This window comes from Ipomoea nil, unplaced genomic scaffold (assembly GCF_001879475.1).
Source record: "Ipomoea nil cultivar Tokyo-kokei standard unplaced genomic scaffold, Asagao_1.1 scaffold2868, whole genome shotgun sequence".
NCBI lineage: Eukaryota > Viridiplantae > Streptophyta > Magnoliopsida > Solanales > Convolvulaceae > Ipomoea > Ipomoea nil.
In genome coordinates this window covers 240,691-265,410 of record NW_017619296.1, presented here as the reverse complement: position 1 = coordinate 265,410, position 24,720 = coordinate 240,691, and the positions used below count along the sequence as shown (strand labels likewise).

The following is a 24,720-nucleotide window of genomic DNA, read 5'->3' as shown; positions in this document are numbered from 1 at the left end:
ACATGATCAATATAGTAAATATTATCTTTTCATAAGGCATGAAGTCATTTTAAGTGAATATAGTAAATACCAATGATGGGAAATAGTGCAAGAATCATTGTTTCACTGGTAAATATCAAACACGTGTATATTTAACCCATATATATATATATATATATATAGATGAACACATTTACATTTGCATGTATATACATACAATTTTACATATAACCACATGTATTTACCATTTCAAAGCATCATAGCATATGTAGAATTTAACTCATATACATGAATTGAGAGAATAAATAAAAATAATATGTATTTACAAATTCAAGTATTTATCCAAATTCTTAATCATGTCTTGATGATGAGTTCATCAGTCAAAAGTTGTTAACAAACATGAAGAATTATCACTCATTTCATAGAAACAATAATTGAAGGTTCCAAACCAAACTCATAGCCATATTCACACATAATATTTATATAAACAATGGCATATGATTCAAAAACAAAAATGCATAGGAAAAATGAACCAATAGTACCGTTCACCGGAGATTACGATAGAGACTCGTGCTGATAACGTGTTGCTATTTGGCCTTCTAATTAGCTCAGTTTTCGCGTGGTAGTTATAGAACAACTTGTCGATTGTATGAAAAATATTGCAATATGGAATGGAAGAGTAAAGAAGTAAGAGAAGAATAAGGACACAAGATGTAGAGCACAATAACATAAGATCTTCAAGATCTATTTCATTAAGCCTTCACTATCAATTTATATTAATCCATACAACCTTTCATATCCTTAGCACAAACAATATAATAAGTAGAAGGAAAATGAAGAGTCACAAGTTTAATGGCCATCAATAAAGAATTTATATCAGAAACAGTGTTTTAGTAAAGGTGCGTTAGTGGAGATGGAACAAATTCTGATCAAAAGATATTAGGAAAATAACACAAACATGTATTCGTAAAGGTGCACTAGTGGAGAACTTTTGGTCTAAAGAATATTAGACCATTCACACTTTGAGCACTAATGAAACTCATACTAGCCCTGTTTATTATTGTTTTGTTGTAATTTGGCCTATCAACTTGTTAGTTCTCGCGTGATGATTACACGGTAATTGCCCGGAGATTATATATAAGATTATAAAGTGTAGAGATGTAAGAAGAGAAGAATGACACAAGATGTAGAACACAAACATGAGCACATTATTTCATTAAGCCTTCACATGTATTTATACTAATCCATACAACCCTTCATATGCTTAACATAAACAATATATTAAGTAGAAGGAAAATGGAGAGTCTCAAGATTAATGGCCACTAATAAAATATTTATAACACTCCCCCTTGGCCATTAAATAACTATACTCATGCCTCGTTAAAAACCTCGCTAGAAAAACCCAGTGGGAAAAACCTAGACGAGGAAAAGAGTACACGAAGTATGTTGATCCATGTGTTACACCGGTTGCCTCATTAAAAACCTTAGCCTAAGAAAACCCAGTGGGAAAAAACTTAGCCAAGGAAAAGAGTACAACCATAAGCCTTCTGGGTATAGTCTTCAAGATTTCAAGGGTCTTCAGGACTATCCACTCAAGTGCACCAACATTGGTTGCCTCATTAAAAACCTTAGCTTAAGAAAACCCTGTGGGAAAAACTTAGCTAAGGGAAAAAGAGTACAACCATATGCTTTCGTAGCATAATCTTTAGGATATCAAAAGTCCTCTAGATTGTCCATTCTAGCACAGCTAGGGGTTGTCGCTCCCCGTGAAGATAACAATCTTCTAAGCCTATGCATCCCAATTTTATAAACATATTATTCAAAAGTGGATGTAGGCAAAGACTTAGTGAACATATATACAAGATTGTTCAGTGGGGCAAACATTCTCAACAAGAATTTTACAACTCTTCTGGAGTTCATGTGTGTAGAAGGACTTAGGTGCAACATGTTTTGTAAGGTTCCCCTTAACAAAACTATTACTTGCTTGTGCAACACAATCTTATTTGTCCGCATATGGGACATTGGGGGTAAAAATATAACATAACCAGTTTTGGACTTAGCATCATAGGGATCAAATAAAAGAGCCAGTGCCCAAATAACCCATCAAAACCACATATTGGTTTCTTACATAAACTTCAAAATATTTGTACCTCGAAGGTGCTGGAGGATATGTTAAATACCATTCAAACTTTCATTGTAGGGGGAAACACTAAATGTTGCTAGCAATTTCATCGCAAATTCAATATCAGGCCTGATGCGATTATGGAACTTCTAGTTCAATAATAGTGCTCCAATAGGAATGAAGTAATAGACTTCTAGTCCTAAAATATCCTCATTATCATCTTCCAGTCTAAATGGTCTTTTATCTACTTTAAGAGATTATTGGACAACCATTGGTGTGATAAGTAAATAATACTTATCCATATAAAACATCTTCAAGATATTTTTCAAGTAGGCTAACTGGTGTATAAAACTTCTTCAAGGAGAAGCTCGATCTTCAGGTCGAGACAATACTTGGGTTTCCCAAGTCTTTTATTTCAAAACTTTGTCTTTTGGCATGAGCTAATATCACCAAGCTCTCTTTATGTTTCAATAACATTTAAACCATCAATATCGACTGAGCAGATAAATAAATAACTCCATTAGCAATTCGTTAACGAACACATAATGGTACATATTATTTGCATATTCCTTCTTCAGGAGGAAAACACTCAGTCAATAATATTCAAGTCATATAAAGATTTGGCAATTTAATGCTACACGTTGCGATTTTCACTTTCCTTATTTCAAAAGTGTTCAATCCATCAGAGATTTACAAATAAATATTAGCATCTAATGACCAATAAGTTTGTTGGTCATGGCATTCATCAACTGCATATCTAAATTTATAATTCACTGCCAATAATGTTAATTTGCGGAACGTAATGCCATATGTTGTGGGAGAGAATATTTGATCAAAATTAATTCAGGGTCTCTACGTAAACCCTTAAGCTACCAGTCTCGCTTTATATTATACCACCATATTGTTTGTATTTCTCTTTTGTACAAACACTCATTTGTAACCTACAGGGTTAACATTAAATGGTGTACGTGGTATAAAGAGAATACAGTTTTAGCGAGCTGAGCTGTACATGCCTTAATTGCTCCGTTATACATAAAAAATACCAAGGCACAGCTGGTGCCTAGCTCTAGATCCATATTATCATATAACGAGAACAATTTGTAAAGGCAATTCTGTTGTCGACAACTATAACATTTTTCATAAATCTCTCCCATATATATAAAATAATGACAATTTCTAATTCAACCAGACTCTAGCCATTTCCCAAAGATATTTTTATCTGGTCGTTCCGCATCCCAGTATTATGATTTTGGGTGCACCTATAATTTTACTGGGGTTTTTCGCCTTCCGGACGAATGTCTTCTGGACGAATATCTGCAGGACATACTTCTTTAAGCGATTTCAAGAGTGACGAAATTTTCTACTAGCTTTAGTTTTCCGCGGATTCTTGTCTTTTATACCAACATATCTCCACGCTTCTGGCATCAAGGAGCATTGGTAAATACATACGGTCCAAGTTCGGGAAGATACATGAGACCTAGTCACTCTTTTTATCAGTATATATATTGGCAGATTAATTATCTTCTGAACTTCCAGTTCAGTTTACTTCTTATGAACTTCTAGTTCAGTCTACCTAGTACGTGGATTCAAAGTATTGAAGATCAATCATTCATAGAATTTCTCGGCATTCTATAAAATTTGAGCTCTTATCTCCCCCTAATGCCGTGAAATGATCTTCATAAAGTGTGCAGTCAGCGTACATAATTATATATTGATCCCTTATCATGGGCTCAGGGCTCTAAAGATTTAAATAACAGACGGAGGTTTATAATCAACATATACATGCCCACAATGTACGCTATGATGGTGATATAGGAAAAAGACTGCACATTGTGAATAAAACGCAGATGGGAAATGTTTGATTTTATACCACGTACTAGGTGTTAGGGGGAATACTTATGATATGTAGCAGGCCAGATTGTGATAACAATAATAACATATAAAACTGATGTCCCCAATAAGAAAATATATAATTGCCCAAGGCGATGCACTAACTCATGCTATACTATAAAATCATGTGGGTCTATAAACCTTTTAAAAGTGCATCGCAATATATGAAGTACCCAAAACATATATGCAATCATCTAAGAGAAACATATATAATCAGATATGAAAGCATACATATCAAATGATATTATAAGGGTACACAACAATCATAAGGAAGCTGTGAAGCTTGTCAAATAAAATAGATCTTCAAGATCTCCCAAAAAATCCTTATTCTCAACTTTACATTAGTTCACTCACTGGTTTGGGAATTGCTTCGTGCAAATTCACATGATATAATTCATTCCCTCATTTGCTTCGGGCAAACTAATATGAAATGATTTATTCCTTCGTTTGCTTCGGGCAAACTGATATGATATCATTTTCTCATATCTTTCAAATTAATAACATATAAATCAATCATATCATGTAAGGCATAAGTCAAAGATCATTCTTATAAAGGGGTATAGTATACTACCCCTTAAATAACACAGAACTGCACTAAGCTATACTCGGAGAGGGATTCGACATTTTGACATCTTAAATTTAGTCAAAAGATTATTATCATAATTTATTGACAATAGCAATCCTTCTGGGATTGATAATAATTCAATTTTGAATTAGCAACCAGTCAATTTCATAAGAGAATCATGTTGCATGAATGAGAAAAAATTTTCATGAGTAAGCACGCAAACTAAGAGAAGTAACTCCGAGAAGTAAACTTCCTCCGGAAAATAAAGTTCCAGAAAGTAAAAAACATTCGAAAAGTAAAATTCAAGAAGTAAGATTAGAAAGTTAAGCTTATAGAAGTAAACTTTCCGAATAGTCACTTCGAGTAGTAAAATTAGCAGGGAAAAAGTGAAAAACAGCAAAGTAAAATCACTTTGCATTCATAATAATTTGCGTCCAAAAATAACTTAACTTTTCGAATATTGCAGTCATGAATTAACTTTTCGGATGCTTCAGGCATAAACTAACTTCTCGGATGCTTTAAGCATAAGCTAACTTCTCGGATGCTTGAAGCATGAGCTAACTACTCGGATACTTCATGCTTCAGGCATGAACTAACTCTTTTTTTTTTTTTGGCCCTGAATATATTTTCATGCATTGTTCAAAACATTATCATGACACCAATCATTTCTTCATCAATACCTCGTCATTTCATTATCAGCATTTATCGCAATATTTGCTTCAGGCAAATTAGCTAGAATCATCAAGATGAGGTTCATTCTCCAATGACCAAATGCTTTGGTGCCCGGCACGTAGGGATCAATGCCCTCCACACCCACATTGATATCAAACCTGCTTCTGGCTAGAATTTTGCCTCGATGAGTTTTGGTCGTCCTTGAATATCTTGATCACTTTGTTTCTTATTCTAATCTCGAAACTCATACCACACCGGTTATAATCTCGACCGCAACCCCTTATAAAGTTACTCAACTAGGTACATTATGTGCTTCAGGCACCTGTGCAAAATCAACCAGACATGCATTTTGATTCTTCATCAACAACTAGTTATGTTTCTTAGCCACAAGAAGTGTTAAAATCAGCTTAGGATGCTTCTCATAATTTGTTGTCTTGTACTACTGCTGGAGTACAAATTACTCACACGAAAAGTTGGCAATGTCTTTTCAATTAAATATTTATCTAAAACTTCTTGTTTAGAGTTTCACTTCTGAGACTATTTTGTGCAGAGCTGAATTATAGTCAGTTACTGACTTATAATCTTTAAACTTAAGATTAATCTAATCAAATTGTGTCTGAGGAACGACAATAGATGACTACTAGTCAAAATGGTCCTTCAGGGACTTACGTAATGCAATAGGGACTTTTTCAATCAAATACCCATTTTTAATATCGTGGTTCAAGTAGTGACGTATGAAAATGAGAGCTTGTGCTTTCTGGGCATCGGTTCTCTGTGACTTAGCAACAAAAGTTTGGCTCAATTTCTTAGATGTCAAATATATTCCAATATCCAAAGCCTAAGTGAAATAATTGCTATCGACATGAGCGAGCTCAATAAATTCACATTTCCAATGAAAGACATAATCTACAAGATCATCATTTGATGCAACTTTAGGAAGCAATGTGACAACTTGTGAAAAAAATCACTATTTTGAATACATGTTCAAGCAATGGATGAAGAAACACCTTTTACATAAATATCCATATCCGTTTCTTAGCATTCTAATACAAACACAACAATCCAATGCAAACATAATAAGGACCGATTATGCATTCGATCTCCATAATCATAGAACATACATGGATACATATACATACAATTTGGCATATAACCAAAATGTATTTACCATTTCTAAGCATCATGGTTCATATAGAGCCTATCTCATATACATGAATTGAGAGAATAAATAAAGATAATATGTATTTACCCAAATTCTTAACCATGTCTTGATGAGGGGTTCATCACTCAAAAGTTGTTAACAAACATGAAGAATTATCACCCATTTCATAGAAACAATAATTGAAGGTTCCAAACCAAACTCATAGCCACATATACACAAAAACAAAAATGGTGCAACACGAATCGGTGAGACAAACACCAAATTGATGCAGCAAGCATTGACTCGTGTTTATAGCGTCAACTCGTGCTACAAGCAACAAGACACGAATTGTTGCGGCAAACACCAAATTGATGCAGCAAGCATCAACTCGTGTTTATAGCATCAACTCGTGCTACAGGCAACGAGTGGTACGGTGCTTCACTCTCCAATACACCTAATTGATGCTCCCAAGTCATCAATTAAGCTTTAAAGTCTTACTCACTCTTAAGCTTCCACAAAATAAACTTTAACAATCTTAATTAAAAACCATTCATTCATTGCCTAATCAGGCATAAAAACGAATTGCTAATCACATGCAAACGACATATCATAAAAATATAATAATGCACTACAGCATATGGTATATAACATGCAAAGTATGCGAAATGAAAATAATATGTATACATATATTGCATCTTCATACGAAAAGTCACTTCTATTTACACAAACATATATATCACATGCTTTTCTTTCAATTTGAAGAATCAAAAATAAAATTGGAAATATATATTCAGGAATTTACACAATCATATATATACGAACTAGTATGTGCAATTCATATTTCAAATTGTAGAATCAATATGTATCATATCAATCATGCATTTCATAATCATATCAAGAGGTGTAGAATCAACATGTGCCATATAAAAACATGTATTATATGAAACCTATGAACATGCTTGCCTAGTATAAAAACATGTATTATAACATGTCCGAGCATACCATTCAACGAGGAATATGTTGGCGATTCGTGCTGATAACGTGTTGTAATTTGGCCTATCAACTTGTTAGTTCTCGCGTGATGATTACACGGTAATTACCCGGAGATTATATATAAGATTATAAAGTGTAGAGATGTAAGAAGAGAAGAATGACACAAGATGTAGAACACAAACATGAGCACATTATTTCGTTAAGCCTTCACATGTATTTATACTAATTAATCCATACAACCCTTTATATGCTTAACATAAACAATATATTAAGTAGAAGGAAAATGGAGAGTCTCAAGATTAATGGCCACTAATAAAATATTTATAACAAGTTTTATTTTTTTTAGTTACTGTCGACGTACAACTAATCTAATTAAAGTTTATTTTAAAATATAATTGAGGGCATTTTTTTTTAATTTATAAAAAATTTATTATTAATAAAAAACGTAAAAATACTATCTTTGTTTTCCATTTCTCCTGCGCATTGTTCAAAAAAATACATTTTCTCCCAACAAAAACTCTGTAACAAAAGTAACGAACAAAATGCTATTGTTTTGATAAATTTTGACATATTTTTTAACGGAATAGTGTCAAGAAGATTAAAAAAGAAAAAAAAAAAAAAAGAGACAAAAATAAGGTCATGCACCTAAAGTGACAAAAAAAAAAAAGTTTTATAGCCAAAAAATATCATTAATATAGAAAATTCTAAAATTTTAACATTGCGTTTGCTGCCTATTAATAAATAAAAATATTTCCTCATCTCGCCTAATTTTTCAAAGTAGTATGTTTTACGCTCATCTAGTTGGACCGCTTTAACAATATATACAAGTAGGACCAAATTTCTTATAGTATTTTTTTCAACGTTTTTCTCAATTGTTACTCGCTATTCAATTGTTATATCGTGCACCAGGACGCACAATGCATTGTGCGCTCTAAAAATCATCTATTTCATATTTACATAATTGTATAATAGAATAGACATAAACTTCTAATATAATACACATAATCTTTTAACATAATACATAATACATAAACTCTTAACATATATAATACACATGAATTCTTAACGTAATACACATGACTCTTAATGTAATACACATAAATTCTTAGGGTGCACGATATAATTTGCCCTCCCTATTAGATATTTCATGTCTAGTACTCTTAGTAGTTTGAAGCGTGAAATCGATGTCACATCTACAGATTAAGGAAGGTAAAGACGGTAGAGTGTAAGGAATGTAATTTGTTAATACAAACATCTTGGTCTAATACAAATCCAACGACAAGATTTTTTAAAGTCCAAGAACAGCATCATTTTCAATAATTATTCACTTTGAGCTTCTCTCAAGCACAAGCCTGGAATTTATATCGTGCATCAGGGCGCACATTGCATTGTCCGCCTTGGTGCAAACTGACGTTGTTTTTTACCTTTTTTTAAATAAAAAAAAAAATTGATTTTCATGTCGACTGTTAACTTCTTACCAAAAAAATTTCATGTTTCAAAAATGTACATAATTGTATAACAGAATGTACATAATACTCTCTTCCACCACATCCAATTCTTCCTCTTTGTTGTTTACACGTTTTGTTTTGTCTGCAATTGATAAATTAAGTAAAAATGAAAAAAGGTGAACACGCAGCAGTTAAATGGGTAAGGAAATATGAGATAGAAGTGAGCTGAGAGGAAACCGATCATATATGATGGGCATGAAGAATTCAAGTAGCATGCAATTGAAGTAAGTGCATATAATGTTAAATGGTCACACAAAAGATAAACTAGGAAAATTCCTATGTTGTAATATAGTATGTGGGTCAAACAATACAACTTCATTTGATTTATAGTTTAAAAAAAAAAAAAATCAGTTCTGAGAAGCAAAAACCATTTCAGCTCACCATAATGGTACATGCTGCAACACAGTGAGTAATCCAACAAAATAACCACAGAATAAACCCACAACAAGTACAGTAAAGTACAAAAAGCAGTGGCTCCTGCTATGCTACCCCAACATCATCACTCAAGAACACGACACAACATCATCTCTGCTTAGCTTTGTGGCTCTTAACTTTTTATCGCCTCCCAATCTTTGTAGTTGTCTGTATGTGTTTAAGAATTAGATGTTAAGATTAAGATTAAAAGCATGCATTTAGTTTGTTTGGTCATTATTATATATAAAACTAGAGTAGAGTAGAGTAGAAACAAAACAAAATAAACAGGCCGAACAGATCGACTTATTTAAGTACGTACCCTACCCTTATTCATTCGTCAATCTCTACCTTCCCCTTCATCACATCCTTAATTCCCTTGAGACAACTCATATGGACGCTGGAAACAATAAATTAAGGGTTATTAAAAAAATAAAAAAGCAAGTGGACACATTTATATTGGTAAGGAAATATGAGAAAGAGAAAAATGAGAGAAAGCATGCACATAACTATTATTGATTGCAGAGGAATTGCAAAGAATTTAAATAGCATGAAATGTGAAACTGTCAGAGATATAATGGAGACAGGGATAGAAAGAGACCCGAATATTTTTGGAACGAACAAGGAGGGCTTCATTTCCATAGCTTCGCTGCTCATCTTGAATACAATTTGCGGAAGACAGGACAGAATGCGAACATCTATTTAATTGAATCAATGCAAGTGTGGAGATATCAGCAAATTCAATAGGGATCTCTCGCAACTTAAGGCAACTAGTTAACTCTAAATGTTCAAGCATAGGGAAATCGTCACCCACAGCATTCCAATCTTTCAAACTCCTGCCTTCAATTACCAACTTTTTTAACTCACGGAATCCTCCCTCAGATGTCTCCCACTCATTGCCTACACAAGCATCTATCAATTTTAGAACTTTTAAATTCGGCAACATACCAATAAGCCTCATATCACTCCATGGCAATCTAGTATTGATTAATTTGAGCTTCTTAAGATTTGGTAGAAAGCTAGTTGCCCATGGGATGCCGCTATCCTGAAGTTTGAGATACCACCGATTGATGCTTAGTTTCTCAAGCTGACCCAAGTGCACAAAATTATAGAAACCATCTGAATTATGATTTTGAGAATTCATTTCACCTTGAATCCCCAATTTTTTTAAATTTGGAGTCTTTGTAAAAAAATCCTCTGTACAACACTCCGAATGCAACCAAAATATAGTCTCTATATTTCTATGAACAACCTCCGGAGCCTCTAATGTAAAAGCAATTAGGCCCGCATAAAAATCCCTTAAAAGTGGCATTTTCCAAATTCCAGATGCCTCAAAGGGAACAAATGTAACACTACGTCCACGGACAATAAAACTTTGCATATTCCAATTCTCAAAGAGCTCTAGTTTAATAGGGAGTATCCTAAAACTTAGGGATAAAGCAAAGTATCTCAAGTGAACAAGATTTGCCATACATATCATATTATTATCACTGCACCTGCCTGTAAGTTCCATGTCTACTACTCTTAATAGTTTAAAGTGACAAAGCAGCATATTGCTGAAATCAACATGATTAACACAGTGTAAGGAATGTAATTTGTCAAAGCACTTAGATCTAATTGGAATATTGTAACATCCAGGTTTAATACTTATCCAATGACAAGCTTCTGAAAACAAGTGTTCTGATCCAGCAACAGCTAGGGATGTCAAATGGGCCAACCCGTTGAGTTTTGGACTAGCCCTACAGGGTTGGTGGACTTGTTGGCTTGGGCTAAAATGGTTTTTTATTTTTTATTTTTGAGTTGGGTTGGCCCTAACCCTAAACAACGGGTTGTTGGTTAATCCAACGGGCTAAATCACTAAACAATTTTTTTATTACAAATAAAGTAGGTTCATAACTATATATATATATATATATATATATATATACACACACTACACGCACTATATATATATATATATATATATATAGTGTGTTTATATATACTACACACGCAGTGTGTGTGTACTGTGTGTGTAGTATATATATATATATAGAGTGTGTGTGTGTGTGTACAGTGTGTGTGTATATATATATAGTGCGTGTGTAGTGTGTGTGTGTATATATATACATATACATATATATATATATACATATACATATATATATATATATATATATATATATATATATATATATAGAGTGTGTGTGTGTGTACAGTGTGTGTGTATATATATATATAGTGCGTGTGTAGTGTGTGTGTGTATATATATACATATACATACATATATATATATATATATATATATATATATAGTGTGTGTGTGTGTACAGTGTGTATATATATATAGTGTGTGTGTAGTATATTTATTGTGTGTATAGAGTACAGTGTACAGTGTACAGTGTGTATATATATATAGTGTGTGTGTAGTATATATATTGTGTGTACAGTGTGTGTGTGTATATATAGTGTGTGTGTGGTATATATATTGTGTGTACAGTGTGTGTGTACAGTGTGTATATATATATAGTGTGTGTGTAGTATATTTATTGTGTGTATAGAGTACAGTGTACAGTGTGTGTGTACAGTATATATATATATATATATATATATATATATATATATATATATATATATATAGTGTGTGTGTGTGTGTACAGTCTGTGTGTAGTGTACATATAATGTGTGTAATGTATAAAAGTACATTATTTCATATATACTATCAAATAATGTACCTTCAATATACAAATAATGTACAATTAATATATTAAAAATGTACCTTATATTCATGGTCCACACAAGTTGTATAGACTATGGTCCATCCAATAATCATTGAATATTATACGGGCCAGCTCAACAATCCATGAGTTGGCCCAACTCAATCCAATAACCCAATAGGGCCAACCCAATGAGCTTACTTTCTTATTGGATTGATCTTTTTGGATTTTAGCCCTGCAATTTTTAGGGCTTAATGGGCCAGCCCATTGGTTCAGGGCTAAATTGACATCCCTAGCAACAGCACCATGATAATCATTTCCAATAACATACAAGAGATTTTCACATCGAGCTTCTCTTATGCACAAGTCTCGCAAGAGATCATGCATCCTAATTGTCTTGATTTTGCCATCATAACTCTGTTTACCAACTAGAACAAGACTTCTATCAACAAGATCTTGCAAGCATTCCGTGGCCACTTCCTCCAGATTCTCATTGTTCACTGCCCCCAAAAATCCCTCTGCTGCCCACAACTTAACTAACTTCTTTACAGGGATTTCATAATCTTCTGGAAAAACTCCAAAATATAGAAAGCAAGCTTTAGAGGGGTGTGGTAATTGGTTGTAACTCAAAGATAGCACACTTGAACATGCTTCATTAGAATCACCAATTACACGTTCTGCAACATTCTTCCACTTTTCCACCTTCTTCTTTGTCTTGGAGAGAAGACTAGCCACTAAAGTAATAGCTAGAGGTAATCCTTTACATTTCTTCACTATGTCTCTACCAATTTGGTCAAACACCGAATTTTTTTCTGTTTTACCAAACACACAGCAATAGAGATTCCAACTTTCATTGACATCTAAGAAGGGCATGTTAATGATAGAGTTACCTGAACTAGCAGCATATTCAGCCACCTCTCTGAGCCGAGAAGTCAGTAGTATACGGCTTCCATTGTTATTATTATTATCTGGAAAGCACCTTCGCAGACTATCCCAAGCTTCTTTGCTCCATATATCATCTATCAGTATCAAATATCTCTGACCCTTCAAGCTTTTCTGCAGACTGTCTGCTAATTGGCCTAGATCATTGTTGCTTTGTTCATCATCACTTGATGCACTAACACAACCAATAAGGCATCTGAGCATTTGCACCACGGTATACTCTTGGGATACAGTAACCCATTCTTGCTTGTAAAAGTAAGAGGTAATTGATGGATCCTTGTAGACTTTTCCAGCTAAAGTGGTCTTGCCTATTCCTCCCATGCCAACAATGGATACAACTTGGAGCTGCTCAGCTGATTGTTGCTTGAGCTTATCCAATATCGTCTTGAATTCCTTGTCGCATCCAACCATTCTACTATCAAACTTTATTGAAGCGTTTTTGGAAAATTTACTCAAAGTAATATTATTCTCGCGTTCTGGATCAGGCTGTGATGATGTAGAACCAAGGAGTAGTCCTCTTCGTCGCATCATTTCATCTTGTGATGGACCATTTACTAGCTGCTTTTCACTAATTTTAATAAACTCCTTCTTGAGGTAATCAGTCTGTTTTTCTGCTTCAATGAAGATTCCACGAAGCCTTTGGAGGGAAGCCTTTATACGAATACTCTTCGTCAAACCCTTTGCTAGATAAATGGTAGTCAACTCCATCTCAATCCTTTCTTCAGCTTTGAACGTTACATCTCTCATCTCTGCCTCTAAATCTTTCATCGCCGAATTATTATAGGCAATCTCAGATTTCTCAAGAACTTCTTGGAAGAAACCAAGATTTTCATGGAGAGAATTAAGTATCTCTTGGTTGTGTTGAAGAGGCAAGCGTGGTTGTGGTTGCAAGAAGTGTAGATGGAGTGTTCCTTTAAGCGAAGTTACAGCAGCATAAGCCATTTGCGTCTGTGTATGCGGTATGCTGATCGATGATGAGAGCAGAACTAACTAAGAAGAAATGAAAGATGCATTACAGTTTAAACAACCCTATGATTCTAAAATTATATTAGCGGTAGTGGGTTTGCAGTTTGTTTTTCTTTTTTCTCAGATAATTTAATATCAAATATTTCTACCCTATCACAATTGGCAAATTATATCATGGACTAGGGTTTATCTTGCATTGTAGACCCTGATCCAAAAATAACCTTCAGGTTTTGTATCTATTGACACATTTTGTACCTACAATTGATAGTGTCTATACATGTAGCTATCATATTCAATCATTATTGTGTGAACCATGGTTCATACATGTTGTGCGGGCCATATTTTGTATACTATAAAATAATGTATATTCAGTACAAAAATAATGTACATTCAACACAAAAAAAATGTACATTAGGATGTAGATTATTTTTATACTGAGTGTACATTATATTGTATAATGTACATTCAATACAAAAATAATGTACATTTAGTATATTAAAAATGTACTTTTTGTTATGGTCTATATAACACTGTGTGGACCATGGTCCACACAATAATTTGCTCTATCATATTATGTGTCAACAATTATCAAGTCAGATTTTGTATCTATATTTCACACATTCTATACCTGTAATTAATAGTTTCTGTACCTGTAGCTATCATATTATGTGTCAGCAATTATCAAAGTTATTTATTTACATGTACAGAAAGTGTTAACTGTAGGTACATAATATGTTAACTAAAGGTACAAAATTTTTGTATTAGGATTCACAATGCAATTTAAACTTGGTTCATGGTATAACAATTTATCACAATTATGTCCAATTATTTTAATTAAGATTACAAATAATTAAACTCTTTTGATTTATACGAGGAAACGAAGGGATAGATTGGAGAAGCTAGGCACTCTCTCTCTAGCAAAGACTAGGGTTTCGGCTTTCTCTCTAGGGCAACCCTAGGATTTTTTTACGCTTTTCCGGTGGTTTTCTACGACGTTTCCACGTCGTCTGTTCGAGTGAGACGCGGCAGCGACGAGGCAGTGTGGGTGTAAGGTTATGGCGGAGGCAGGCAGCGAGGTTGAGCGTTTGACGGAGAGATGGGGCGATCTGGGGTTGGAGGACGAGCACGACGAGTTTGTGCTGGAGGGGGAGAGTGTTGGCGAGCTGCATGACAACGACGAGGAGACGTGGGCGGTCGTCGGCCGTTTTCTAACGACTAAGTTGGTCAAGTTGGAGTTCATGAAGCAGGTCATGGCGTCCGTATGGCAACCGGTGAGAGGTGTACAGGTAACAGAGATCCAACCGGGGTTGTTTTTGTTTGTCTTTTATCATAGGACAGACATTGATTATGTATTGGATGGGGGACCATGGGGTTTCGAGAATAATACCTTGGTCTGCCGGGAGGTGGTGGCGGGAGCCGTGCCTGGGGAGGTGGAATTGAGGTCGGTTGATATGTGGGTTCAATTACATGGTTTGCCTATGGGGTATACGTCGGACACGGTGCTTGAACACACTGGAAATTTCATAGGCACGTTTGTGAAGCATGATGAGAGGTTTACGGGAGCCCCATGGCTAACGTTTTATCGGGTCCGAGTGTCTATTGCGGTTGGCAAACCGTTAAGGCGTGGCATGAAGTTAGTAAAATGGGATAAGACGGTGTGCAGGATAACCTTTCGGTATGAACGTTTACACAAACACTGTTCGTTTTGTGGCATGATGGGTCACGTCCATATGTTTTGTCTGAAGGCACGGGAGAGACCGACACCAATCGAGATGCATCCCTTTGCGGGGTTGCGGGCTGGGGGTAATCGGGGTGCGCCAAGGGCGGTGGGGGAGAACTGGCTAGTGCCGGTTGGGGGAAGGCCGAAGCCGTTGGTGAGGGAGGTGAGGGGTGATGAGGCGGGTGGTGGTGCATGGGGGCGGGAAGAGGGAGAAGCGGGAGGGGCAGTTTAGCGGATGGGGTTGAGACGGGGGAGGAGGGAGTGGTGGCAAATTCAAAACGCCGCCGGGGGCAACGTGTGGAGTGGAGGGCAGGGTTCAGAAGATGTGGCTATGACCGATGTGTCAAAAAACTTGCGAGCGGCGGGAACTGGAGCCCAGTCCCGCCCGTCATTATGAGTACGATAAGTTAGAACTGTCGTGGCTTGGGCAATCCACGAACAGTTCGAGAGATTGTGGGCCTTGTGTCCGGTAAGAAGCCAGATTTTGTATTTTTAATGGAGACAATGGTGGAGCAGGAGCATGCGGAGAAGCTCCGTGTGAGGTTAGGGTACGAAGGGTTTTTTTGTGTGGATAATGTGAGGAATGGTGGGGGTCTGGCTTTGCTTTGGAGGAAGAATAATACGGCTACACTCCTGAGCTATTCTAAGAACCACGTGGATATTGAGGTACGAATGCCATCAGGGGAGGTGTGGCGTATGACATGTTTCTATGGTTTCCCAAAGCGTAATCAAAGGCGGGACTCGTGGGAGTTACTTAAGTCACTGGATGGGAGGTATCCGCTTCCATGGGGGTTGTAATAGGGGATTTCAATGATCTCCTATTCCAACACGAGAAAAGAGGGAACAACCCACATCCGGAGAGCTTTCTCCGGGGTTTTAGCGAAGTTGTGGATGAGTGTGGATTACGACAGCTGCCTATGAGAGGGTACCAGTATACATGGGAAAAAGCCAGTGGTACGGATCGCTAGCTAGAGGAGAGACTTGACAAGGTGTTGGCGACAATGGATTGGTGTGATGTGAATGGAAGGGCTAGTGTTGAGAATATTCTTACTCGTAATTCAGACCATTCAGCTCTGTTTCTTGATATTAATGCACACAACAGGGGAATGAATAGGGTCCCAAGGGGCTTCAGGTTTGAGATGGCATGGCTGCTAGATGAGGGGTGTAGGGAGGTGGTGGAGACTGCCTGGAATGATGGCAGGGCAGAGGGGTTGCTGAATTGTCAGCAACGGTGTGGGGTTAGACTGATGCGTTGGGGAGGGGACCATTTCCATAAGTTTGGGGAACAAATCCGGCAGCTGCGAAAGGATCAGGGGCGGATCCGTGGTAGGAGGGATCCGGCTGCTTTGGCTGAATTCCAGCTCTTAAACAATCAAATCTCTCAGTTGGAAGCCCAGGAAGATGTATTTTGGAGGCAGAGAGCGAAGCAGCATTGGCTGCGTGGGGCTGATGCAAACACGAAGTTCTACCACAGGTATGCCTCTGCTAGAAAGAAAAAGAACTTTATTACTAAACTGATGAATGATGATGTGGTATGGGTGGAGGGGCAAGATATGAACAATGTTGTTATAAATTATTTCAATATGATCTTTGCCACTAGTAATTCTGTGTGTGAGGATCCACTTTTTGATGAGTTTGTGCCCCGAGTGACGACTGACCAGAATGATGCACTGCTGTGTCCCTATGATATGGCTGAGGTTAAAACTGCTTTGTTTGCCATGTTCCCTGACAAGGCACCGGGCCTGGATGGAATGAATCCGGGCTTTTATCAGCAGTTTTGGAATGTAGTGGGAGAAGATGTGTCTGCTTTTGTTGTTAACTGTTTGAATACAGGTGATTTCCCCCTGGTTTAAATGCCACCAATATTATTTTGATCCCAAAGAAAAATGACCCTCAGACTGTGGCGGATTTGAGGCCTATTGCCCTGGGCAATGTTTTGTATAGGGTTATGGCGAAAATGATTACTAACAGATTGAAGCCGCTAATGGAGGATTTGATCTCAGAATCCCAAAGTGCGTTCATCTCGGGCTGCCTTATAACGGATAATATATTAGTGGTGGCTGAGGTGGGCCACTTCCTGAACCGTAAACAGGGTGGGGAGCACTTAAGCTGGACATGGAAAAAGCTTATGATAGAATGGAATGGCCACTCCAGAAAAGGATTATGGAGGTTATGGGTTTTGATGAGCGATGGATTAAGCTAATAATGACATGTGTTACCCCAGTATCGTATGATGTTATGGTGAATGGTGTGAGTGGTGGCCGAGTGCAACCAACAAGGGGCCTCAGACAGGGAAATCCACTTTCTCCTTTCTTGTTTATTATTTGTGCTGAGGGATTATCCATGCTTTTGCAGAAGGCGCAGACAATAGGATCTATTCATGGATGTAGGGTGGCTCGGGGGGCCCCTCCTATATCGCATCTTTTCTTTGTTGATGATAGTTTGTTGTTCTTTAGAGCAAATATTCAAGAGGCTACAGTGGTTAAACAGTGTCTGGAGAGATATGGGGAATTATCTGGTCAGTTGGTAAACTATCATAAATCCAACATCTGCTATTGTAAGAATACTGGGGAGGGAATGAGAGAGGAGGTTGCTGCGTGTTTGGGTGTGGAACAGGCACGGAATTTTAGGAAATATCTGGGACTACCTTCTTTTGTAGGAAGGAATAAAAGAGCTGTTTTCTCATATGTGGAAGACAAAATCAGGCAGAGAATTTTTTCATGGAATAAAAAATTGCTATCACAGGCTGGCAAAGAGGTGCTCTTGAAAAGTGTGGCCCAATCTATGCCAACATTTTCAATGAGTGTTTTTTTGCTCCCTGATTCAGTCTGTGAGTCCATTCAGAGGACCATGAACAGGTACTGGTGGGGGAAGGGCCCAGACAGAGGAATTCATTGGAAGGCATGGGATAAGTTGTGTGTCCCCATGAAGTTTGGTGGGTTGGGTTTTAAGGATCTGAGGGCATTCAACATTGCGATGTTGGGAAAACAGGCATGGCGATTTCTTACTGATCCGGGATCCCTGGCAGCAAGAGTGTATAAAGCACGGTATTATCCTAAAACCTCTTTTGTTGATGCAACAGTGGGAAATAATCCCAGTTTTTGTTGGCGGAGTATTATGGCTGCTCGTAATCTTGTTTGTGCTGGTGTCCGAAGAAGAATTGGAAATGGCGAGAAAACACTTATCTGGGGACACACGTGGTTGCAGGATAATCCTAGTCCGCTTGTTCAAATAGTAATGCCTAAGCCGTTACGGAATGCAGTAGTCGCAGGCTTAATAGATCCGCAGACAAAAAAGTGGGATCCTCATATTTTGTCTGATCTTTTTGAACGAGAAGATGTGAACCGTATTATTAAAATACCTGTCAGTCCTGATTATGAGGATACATGGTATTGGCATAATGACCCAAACGGCCGATACACTGTTAAAAATGCTTATAGGCGCCTAATGGGGGAGTTTAATCATACTACGAGGGATTTTGATAAATGGGTAACATTGTGGAAGATTAGAGTCCCACCCAAGTGGAAAACTTTTTTGTGGAGAGCGGTTTGTGATATTCTCCCAACCACAACAAATTTAATTATAAAGAGAGTTGATGTGGACCCAACATGCATGTTGTGTGGACTCACCCATGAAAATGTTATGCATTCACTAGTTTTATGTGATTATTCTAGAGCCGTATGGAATATTTCGGGGCTGCCCATTATGAATATTATTTCTTCTTCTTTTTCGAACTGGCTTATGATTGCTATGGATATGCTCACAGGCGAACAAGTCAGGCGTCTTGTGGGGTCCTCTATTATTTATGGATGGCCAGAAACGAGGCTGTATGGGATCACGCGATGAGGAGGCCAGACACTATCTGGCGCCGTGCAGCCGCGGGGGAGGCAAGCTACACGGCGGTGAATGCTCCCACGGTACAAGCGCCCTCCGACGATGCGTTGGTGGCGGCGAGCTTGCGGATGAAGTGCCACTTCGATGCTGGTTACAATCTGGCAACCAGTCAGGCCACTTACGGGGCAGTCTTGCTCAATCACGATGGTATGTTCAGAGCTGCGACCAATGGAAAACTACCGGGGTGTTTTTCCCCTCTTATGGCGGAAGCACTAGCATGCAAGGAAGTCTTGTCCTGGCTTAAGGACCGAAATGAGGTCGAGGTGGATATTCTTACGGATTGCCTCGTATTGAAGAATGCTGTTCGCTCAATAGCTACGCCGAATCTATCTTATGTTGGAATTGTGGTAGATCAATGTAGGATAGCTATCAATAGTTTCAATTACTGTTCGCTCAGTTTTATTACTAGAACCTTAAATTTACATGCGCATGCTCTCGCTAGATTAGCCTATGATCAGGATCACTCTATATTGGGATTTAATCCCTCCTGGCTCTATCGTTCAGTTTTTTATTTAATATATTGGTTACGCCATTTTTCAAAAAAAAAACAAAAAAACTCTTTTGATTTATTTATATATTAGTTAATTTTGTGGTTATATGTAATATTTAAATATAATTATACATAGGAGAAATATAATTACATTTTTGGTTGTAGATCGGAGTTATACTCTAAGTATAGATTCTTTGACCTCTAAATTTTGACAAAACTGATGTTTTTAGTCCCTCATAGAATGAAGCTTCTAACAATGTTAAGCACACTACATTGAGAGTGCATTTGGATTTGGTTCAAACATTAGAATCGGAATGTTAGTAGGAATCAAATATTTAGTAACGGTTGAAAAAGTAGTTATGAACAAAAACTGCATTGTAATAGAGTTAATAGTATTCAAAAAAATATTTAGTAATGGTAATGTGTTTAAGTAGGATTCTATGTGTTTGGTAATAAATAGAAATTGAAATTAAAATAATGTTATACTTCAAAGCACCAGTCCAAAAAGACTTTTAACTAGCAATTGCGTAATGACTCTAAGTGAAATAATTGCAATACCGAAGCATTATATTTTTAATTGCAAAATGGCAGCATTATATTGGCTTTTAGTACTTTATATTAAAATTTATGTGACTTTCTGTAACTTGTAATACTAATTGCGAGTAATATGGAATTAAATATTAAAGGAAGATAATGGCAATATGAGACGAAATTGCATGTTTAATGTTAAGTGGGAATCTTACAGCTCAAATCTGTCCTCTCTCTCTCTCTCTCTTTCTCTGTGTGTTTTGTGTTTATCAAGGGCAACTCCAACTGGATCCAAAATAGGAACAACTAATTAGGTTAATGTTTCAAAAATACACTTTAACAAAAATTAAGTGGAGATTGTAGATCAGGTTCATGAATACATATGAATAAGGGTGAGCTTGGAAATAGGAGGAAAAATAATTTTTAAAAAATAATTACTTTTTAAAAAAAAATATACATTTTTTAGTGTTTAATTTGATTTAATGTTAGAAATTAGACATTATTTATTCCGTTAAAAGAAAATATTGTATTTTTTATGTTTGATTGATTTTTGAAAAACATGAGCAATAACATATCTAGGATTAAATAGATGCACAAATTAGTGTAGAACGGTAGACCCTTCAAAATATACACAAAATGAGAAATAGTCCCTAAAATTGAGGAGGTTATTTAAAACCTTTTGTTATTATATCGCTTAGTATGCTATTATAAAAAGATAGAGGTGATAGAATACTAAACGTGTGGCCAAGACATTAGACATGGACAAGTGAGCACTAAGCCATTAAGGCAACATCCCGTAATCATAACGTTGTAAGTCTTAGATCTCAAGTAAACTATATTGGCACATAAACACGTTTCGAGAATCGTGAGAGGTTTAAAATAAAAGTAAAAAAGGTCGAGTTAGAAGTACTGCGACATGACCCGGGGACTCAAAAAGTCAAAGGAAATTAAGAAAAAAGAATGGTAGAGTGAGCAACAAGGGTAAGGCTGACAATCATGCCCGTAAAGATCATCCTAACGTTTCGATATTTTGATAATATTTTAGTATAGGAATATCCAAATCATGCGATTTTAATGGCATTCGAAAGCTAATTCAAAGAGTTATTAAAACTTTTGTGAAGATTGCAAAATCTAATTCAAACTTCTATAAGGTGAAAATTAGTTTAGAGATCATAATTTTTGCACAAAGTATGGAAATCACAACCAACGTCATGATGTGACTTTGAGTGTGGATCAGGCCAATATTTTATAAGTAGGGGTGATTCCATCAATTATAAAAAGGAAATTGGTAGTTATTTTTATGGACTTTTCATTCTCTAACTTCTCTCCACTTAGAATAAAGTTGTATTATGTTACACTAGAGTTCGTCAATATTGCAATTCGATTTATTCCAATTTAAATTCAAGCTTGTATCTTGAATTTGCATTAGATCATAGTTAAGTTTTCATTACTTACATTTCAATTCCTTCAATTTTACTTGTGTTTTCAATACATGCAATTCCATTGTGCCTTTACTTTACAAATCTAATCATTAATAGATAGATTTTCTCTAAGGGTGCGTTTGGAAACTCATAAAATGATTTCTGAAAAATGTTTTTCGGATATCCAGAGTTTGGCAAGAGGGTGGAAATGATGCATTAGTCAAAGGAAAATAAGTATGATATGGGGGAAAATAACTTCCCCTTTCTTTTGGGGAAGTCATTTTCCAAGAGATGCACATGCAAAATTTGTTGGGCTTAATTTCTAGCGGGCTTTTGCAATCCGGCCCACCAAGCCCACAAACTAGGGTCCATGCAATCATAGCCCGCCCCATGTGGGTTGGCGGGCCCAGCCCAGCCCGCGGGCTTTTATAAATAATAGAAAAAAGTGTCAAATTGCCCCCCTAAGTCGAGTGGATAGTGCAATTGGGTAAGTGAAAAAAAGTTTCATTCAGGTCTCCTAAACCTGTAAAATTGTTCAATTAAGTCCAAGTTGACTTGTTTATCAGGTTAAATGCATACGGTGTTGACACGTGTGTTTATTTTATTTTTTTTATTAAAAATATTATTTATTATAAATTAATTAAAATAATAATAATAATAATTAAAAATAAGTCATTTTTCAGAAGTCATTTTCCTGATTTCCAAACGAAGCCTAAGATTTGAATTACGTTTGCTCTTATTATAGATGTTTCTATGATTTCAATTGCATAAAAAGAGTATGTATTGAATTAGCTATGGTTGTTGTTGTGAGTAAGCTATAATTTGATCTCTTGTATCATTTAGGGTTGAATTATGCTTGAGAATCTTTGGAATTGTGTGTAGCTATAAGAATAGGACATGCAATTAGACATACTACATACTCACAATTTCAATCTCGCTTTGCAAAACACTGGAAGAAGATCGACTTTGTAAGTTATGTGTTCGATAAATTGTTACAATTAGAATTGAATTGCCGTAAGAGTATGATTCTTTGCTAATTGAAGTTTGTAGCTCTTTATGTAAATAAGAGGAGGAAGAAGAAGAAGAAGAAGAAGAAGAAGAATACCTAAATTAAAGCAGCATTAAGAAATCCCACTAGTCTCTCTTCAGCTTATCACCACAACCAGATAGCTAAGCTTATCTCCACATGGCGGTAATTGAGTCCTTGAAGAAAACAGATGGTGGCGGCACTACTTCATCTTCTTCCTCCTTGCTTGTTGCTGCTAAGGATTTTTGTATTGTATGGCTGTGGATTTTGTTGTTGGACGCCAAACAGATCTGTTGGAACATTGGCGCTCATTTAATAAGAAGAGGGATCAAATTTTCTATGTATGATTTGGAAGAAACAAGTGAGGCTAAAATACCTCATTATTATATTATGCCCATCATGTGCATAGTTGACATTCATTAACTTAATACATAATTTTGTTTCATTACCAAAAAAAAAAAAAAAAGAAAAAAAAAAAGAGCACATGGTTGGGGCAATTTCCTGCCAGCAGCAGAGCGTAGTGGCTAATTAATATAATTCAAGGGAAAATTGTAATATATGCCCCTCACAAATATCTCAAATATAAATGTCATCCCTGAATTATAATGGTGTAAAATGTTGCTTCTCAATTTTCAAAACATGACATATATTACCCTCTCCTAATAGGAAGAATGAGAAATATTACTGTGGGCGAAAGGAAAACAAACGAAGAAAGAAAAATGGACAAAAAAAGCATGGTCTTCGAAAAAGAAAAACGACGAGTAACCACATTTAGACCATTAATAATTCAGAAGATGGACCGTATATATTACGTTTTGAAAATTGAGGGGCAACATTTACACCACTAATAATTCAGAAATGTCATTAATAATTGACTTATTTGTGAGGCCATAAATTACAATTTTCTCATAATTCAATTTCCATCTCTTGTCTCGTGATTAAGGCAGCGCAAGTGCACTCTCTGCGTTTAGTTGGAAAGATGAGTTGAGATGAGACGAAAAAATAACGCCAATTTTATACCACAATTATATTCAACCATGCACAAACCATAATATATACTTTATGATGCAACACACTACTATACGTATTCACCCAAATTCATTACACCAACAAACCCACAACAACGAACTACAAAAACCATTGGCCACTTTGGAAGAGTAGACTCCTATCCAAGGGGAAAAAGAAACTTGAGTATTATTGATGAGTTGATGGTAACACTTAGCTTGCTCCATTTGCTCTCTCTTCACCCACTCAGTTACACGGAACTGCTGCAACCAACAAAACAAAAATTAATAAAGAATTATCAGTGACAGGGATGGAATGTATCACTATCACTGCATATCATTAATCCCATCAGGATTTATACAGAAACACCCCAAACTGCTATCTGCTGCAACCAAACAGAGCATCGCTCATTCAAATTTATAGATTACAATGAATTGTCAGTGACAATAAATTCAATTATTAAAAGAAGTTAATTGCTCAAAATTACTAATATAATATATATTGTTGGAATTAATATAGACGATGGATTCGGTAGTGTTGAAACTGGCGTTGTGACACAATTAATTTATAACGCAGTTTGGGCAAACAACCCTAAACTGCGAGGCACTTCTCAAGTTGAGAATTTGTCTAAATCCACTAAAAGTTTGATATTTAAAGTACACTTGGTTTAGGGAACGGAAATTACACAATATGATATCCTATCCAACTATTGTGACCTAAACACTTGTACTACTTTTCAAGGGGGTTTGG

At 36.2% G+C, this 24,720-nt stretch overlaps 2 protein-coding genes across 2 annotated transcripts in view; one reads left to right on the top strand and one right to left on the bottom strand.

Annotated features, from left to right (window-relative positions):
• Window positions 1-9,755: 9,755 nt before the first annotated feature.
• The window catches only part of LOC109160638 (putative disease resistance RPP13-like protein 3), a 100,410-nt gene continuing 85,445 nt past the window's right edge, over window positions 9,756-24,720 (bottom strand). Inside the window, exons 4-5 of the mRNA XM_019308920.1 lie at window positions 12,179-13,867; window positions 9,756-10,368 (exon numbers count right to left, since the gene is read on the bottom strand). Coding sequence (XP_019164465.1) covers window positions 9,823-10,368; window positions 12,179-13,861 — 2,229 coding nt within the window. The 5' untranslated portion in view covers window positions 13,862-13,867 and the 3' untranslated portion in view covers window positions 9,756-9,822. The remainder of the gene's footprint in view (window positions 10,369-12,178; window positions 13,868-24,720) is intronic.
• On the top strand, window positions 14,941-15,837 carry LOC109160636. The gene has a single exon (XM_019308919.1). It carries the CDS (start codon window positions 14,941-14,943, stop codon window positions 15,835-15,837), a length of 897 nt encoding a protein of 298 aa, XP_019164464.1.

Coding starts and splice junctions, on each gene's coding strand:
- LOC109160636 (XM_019308919.1), top strand. CDS start 14,941: ATGGCGGAGGCAGGCAGCGAGGTTGAGCGTTTGACGGAGAGATGGGGC.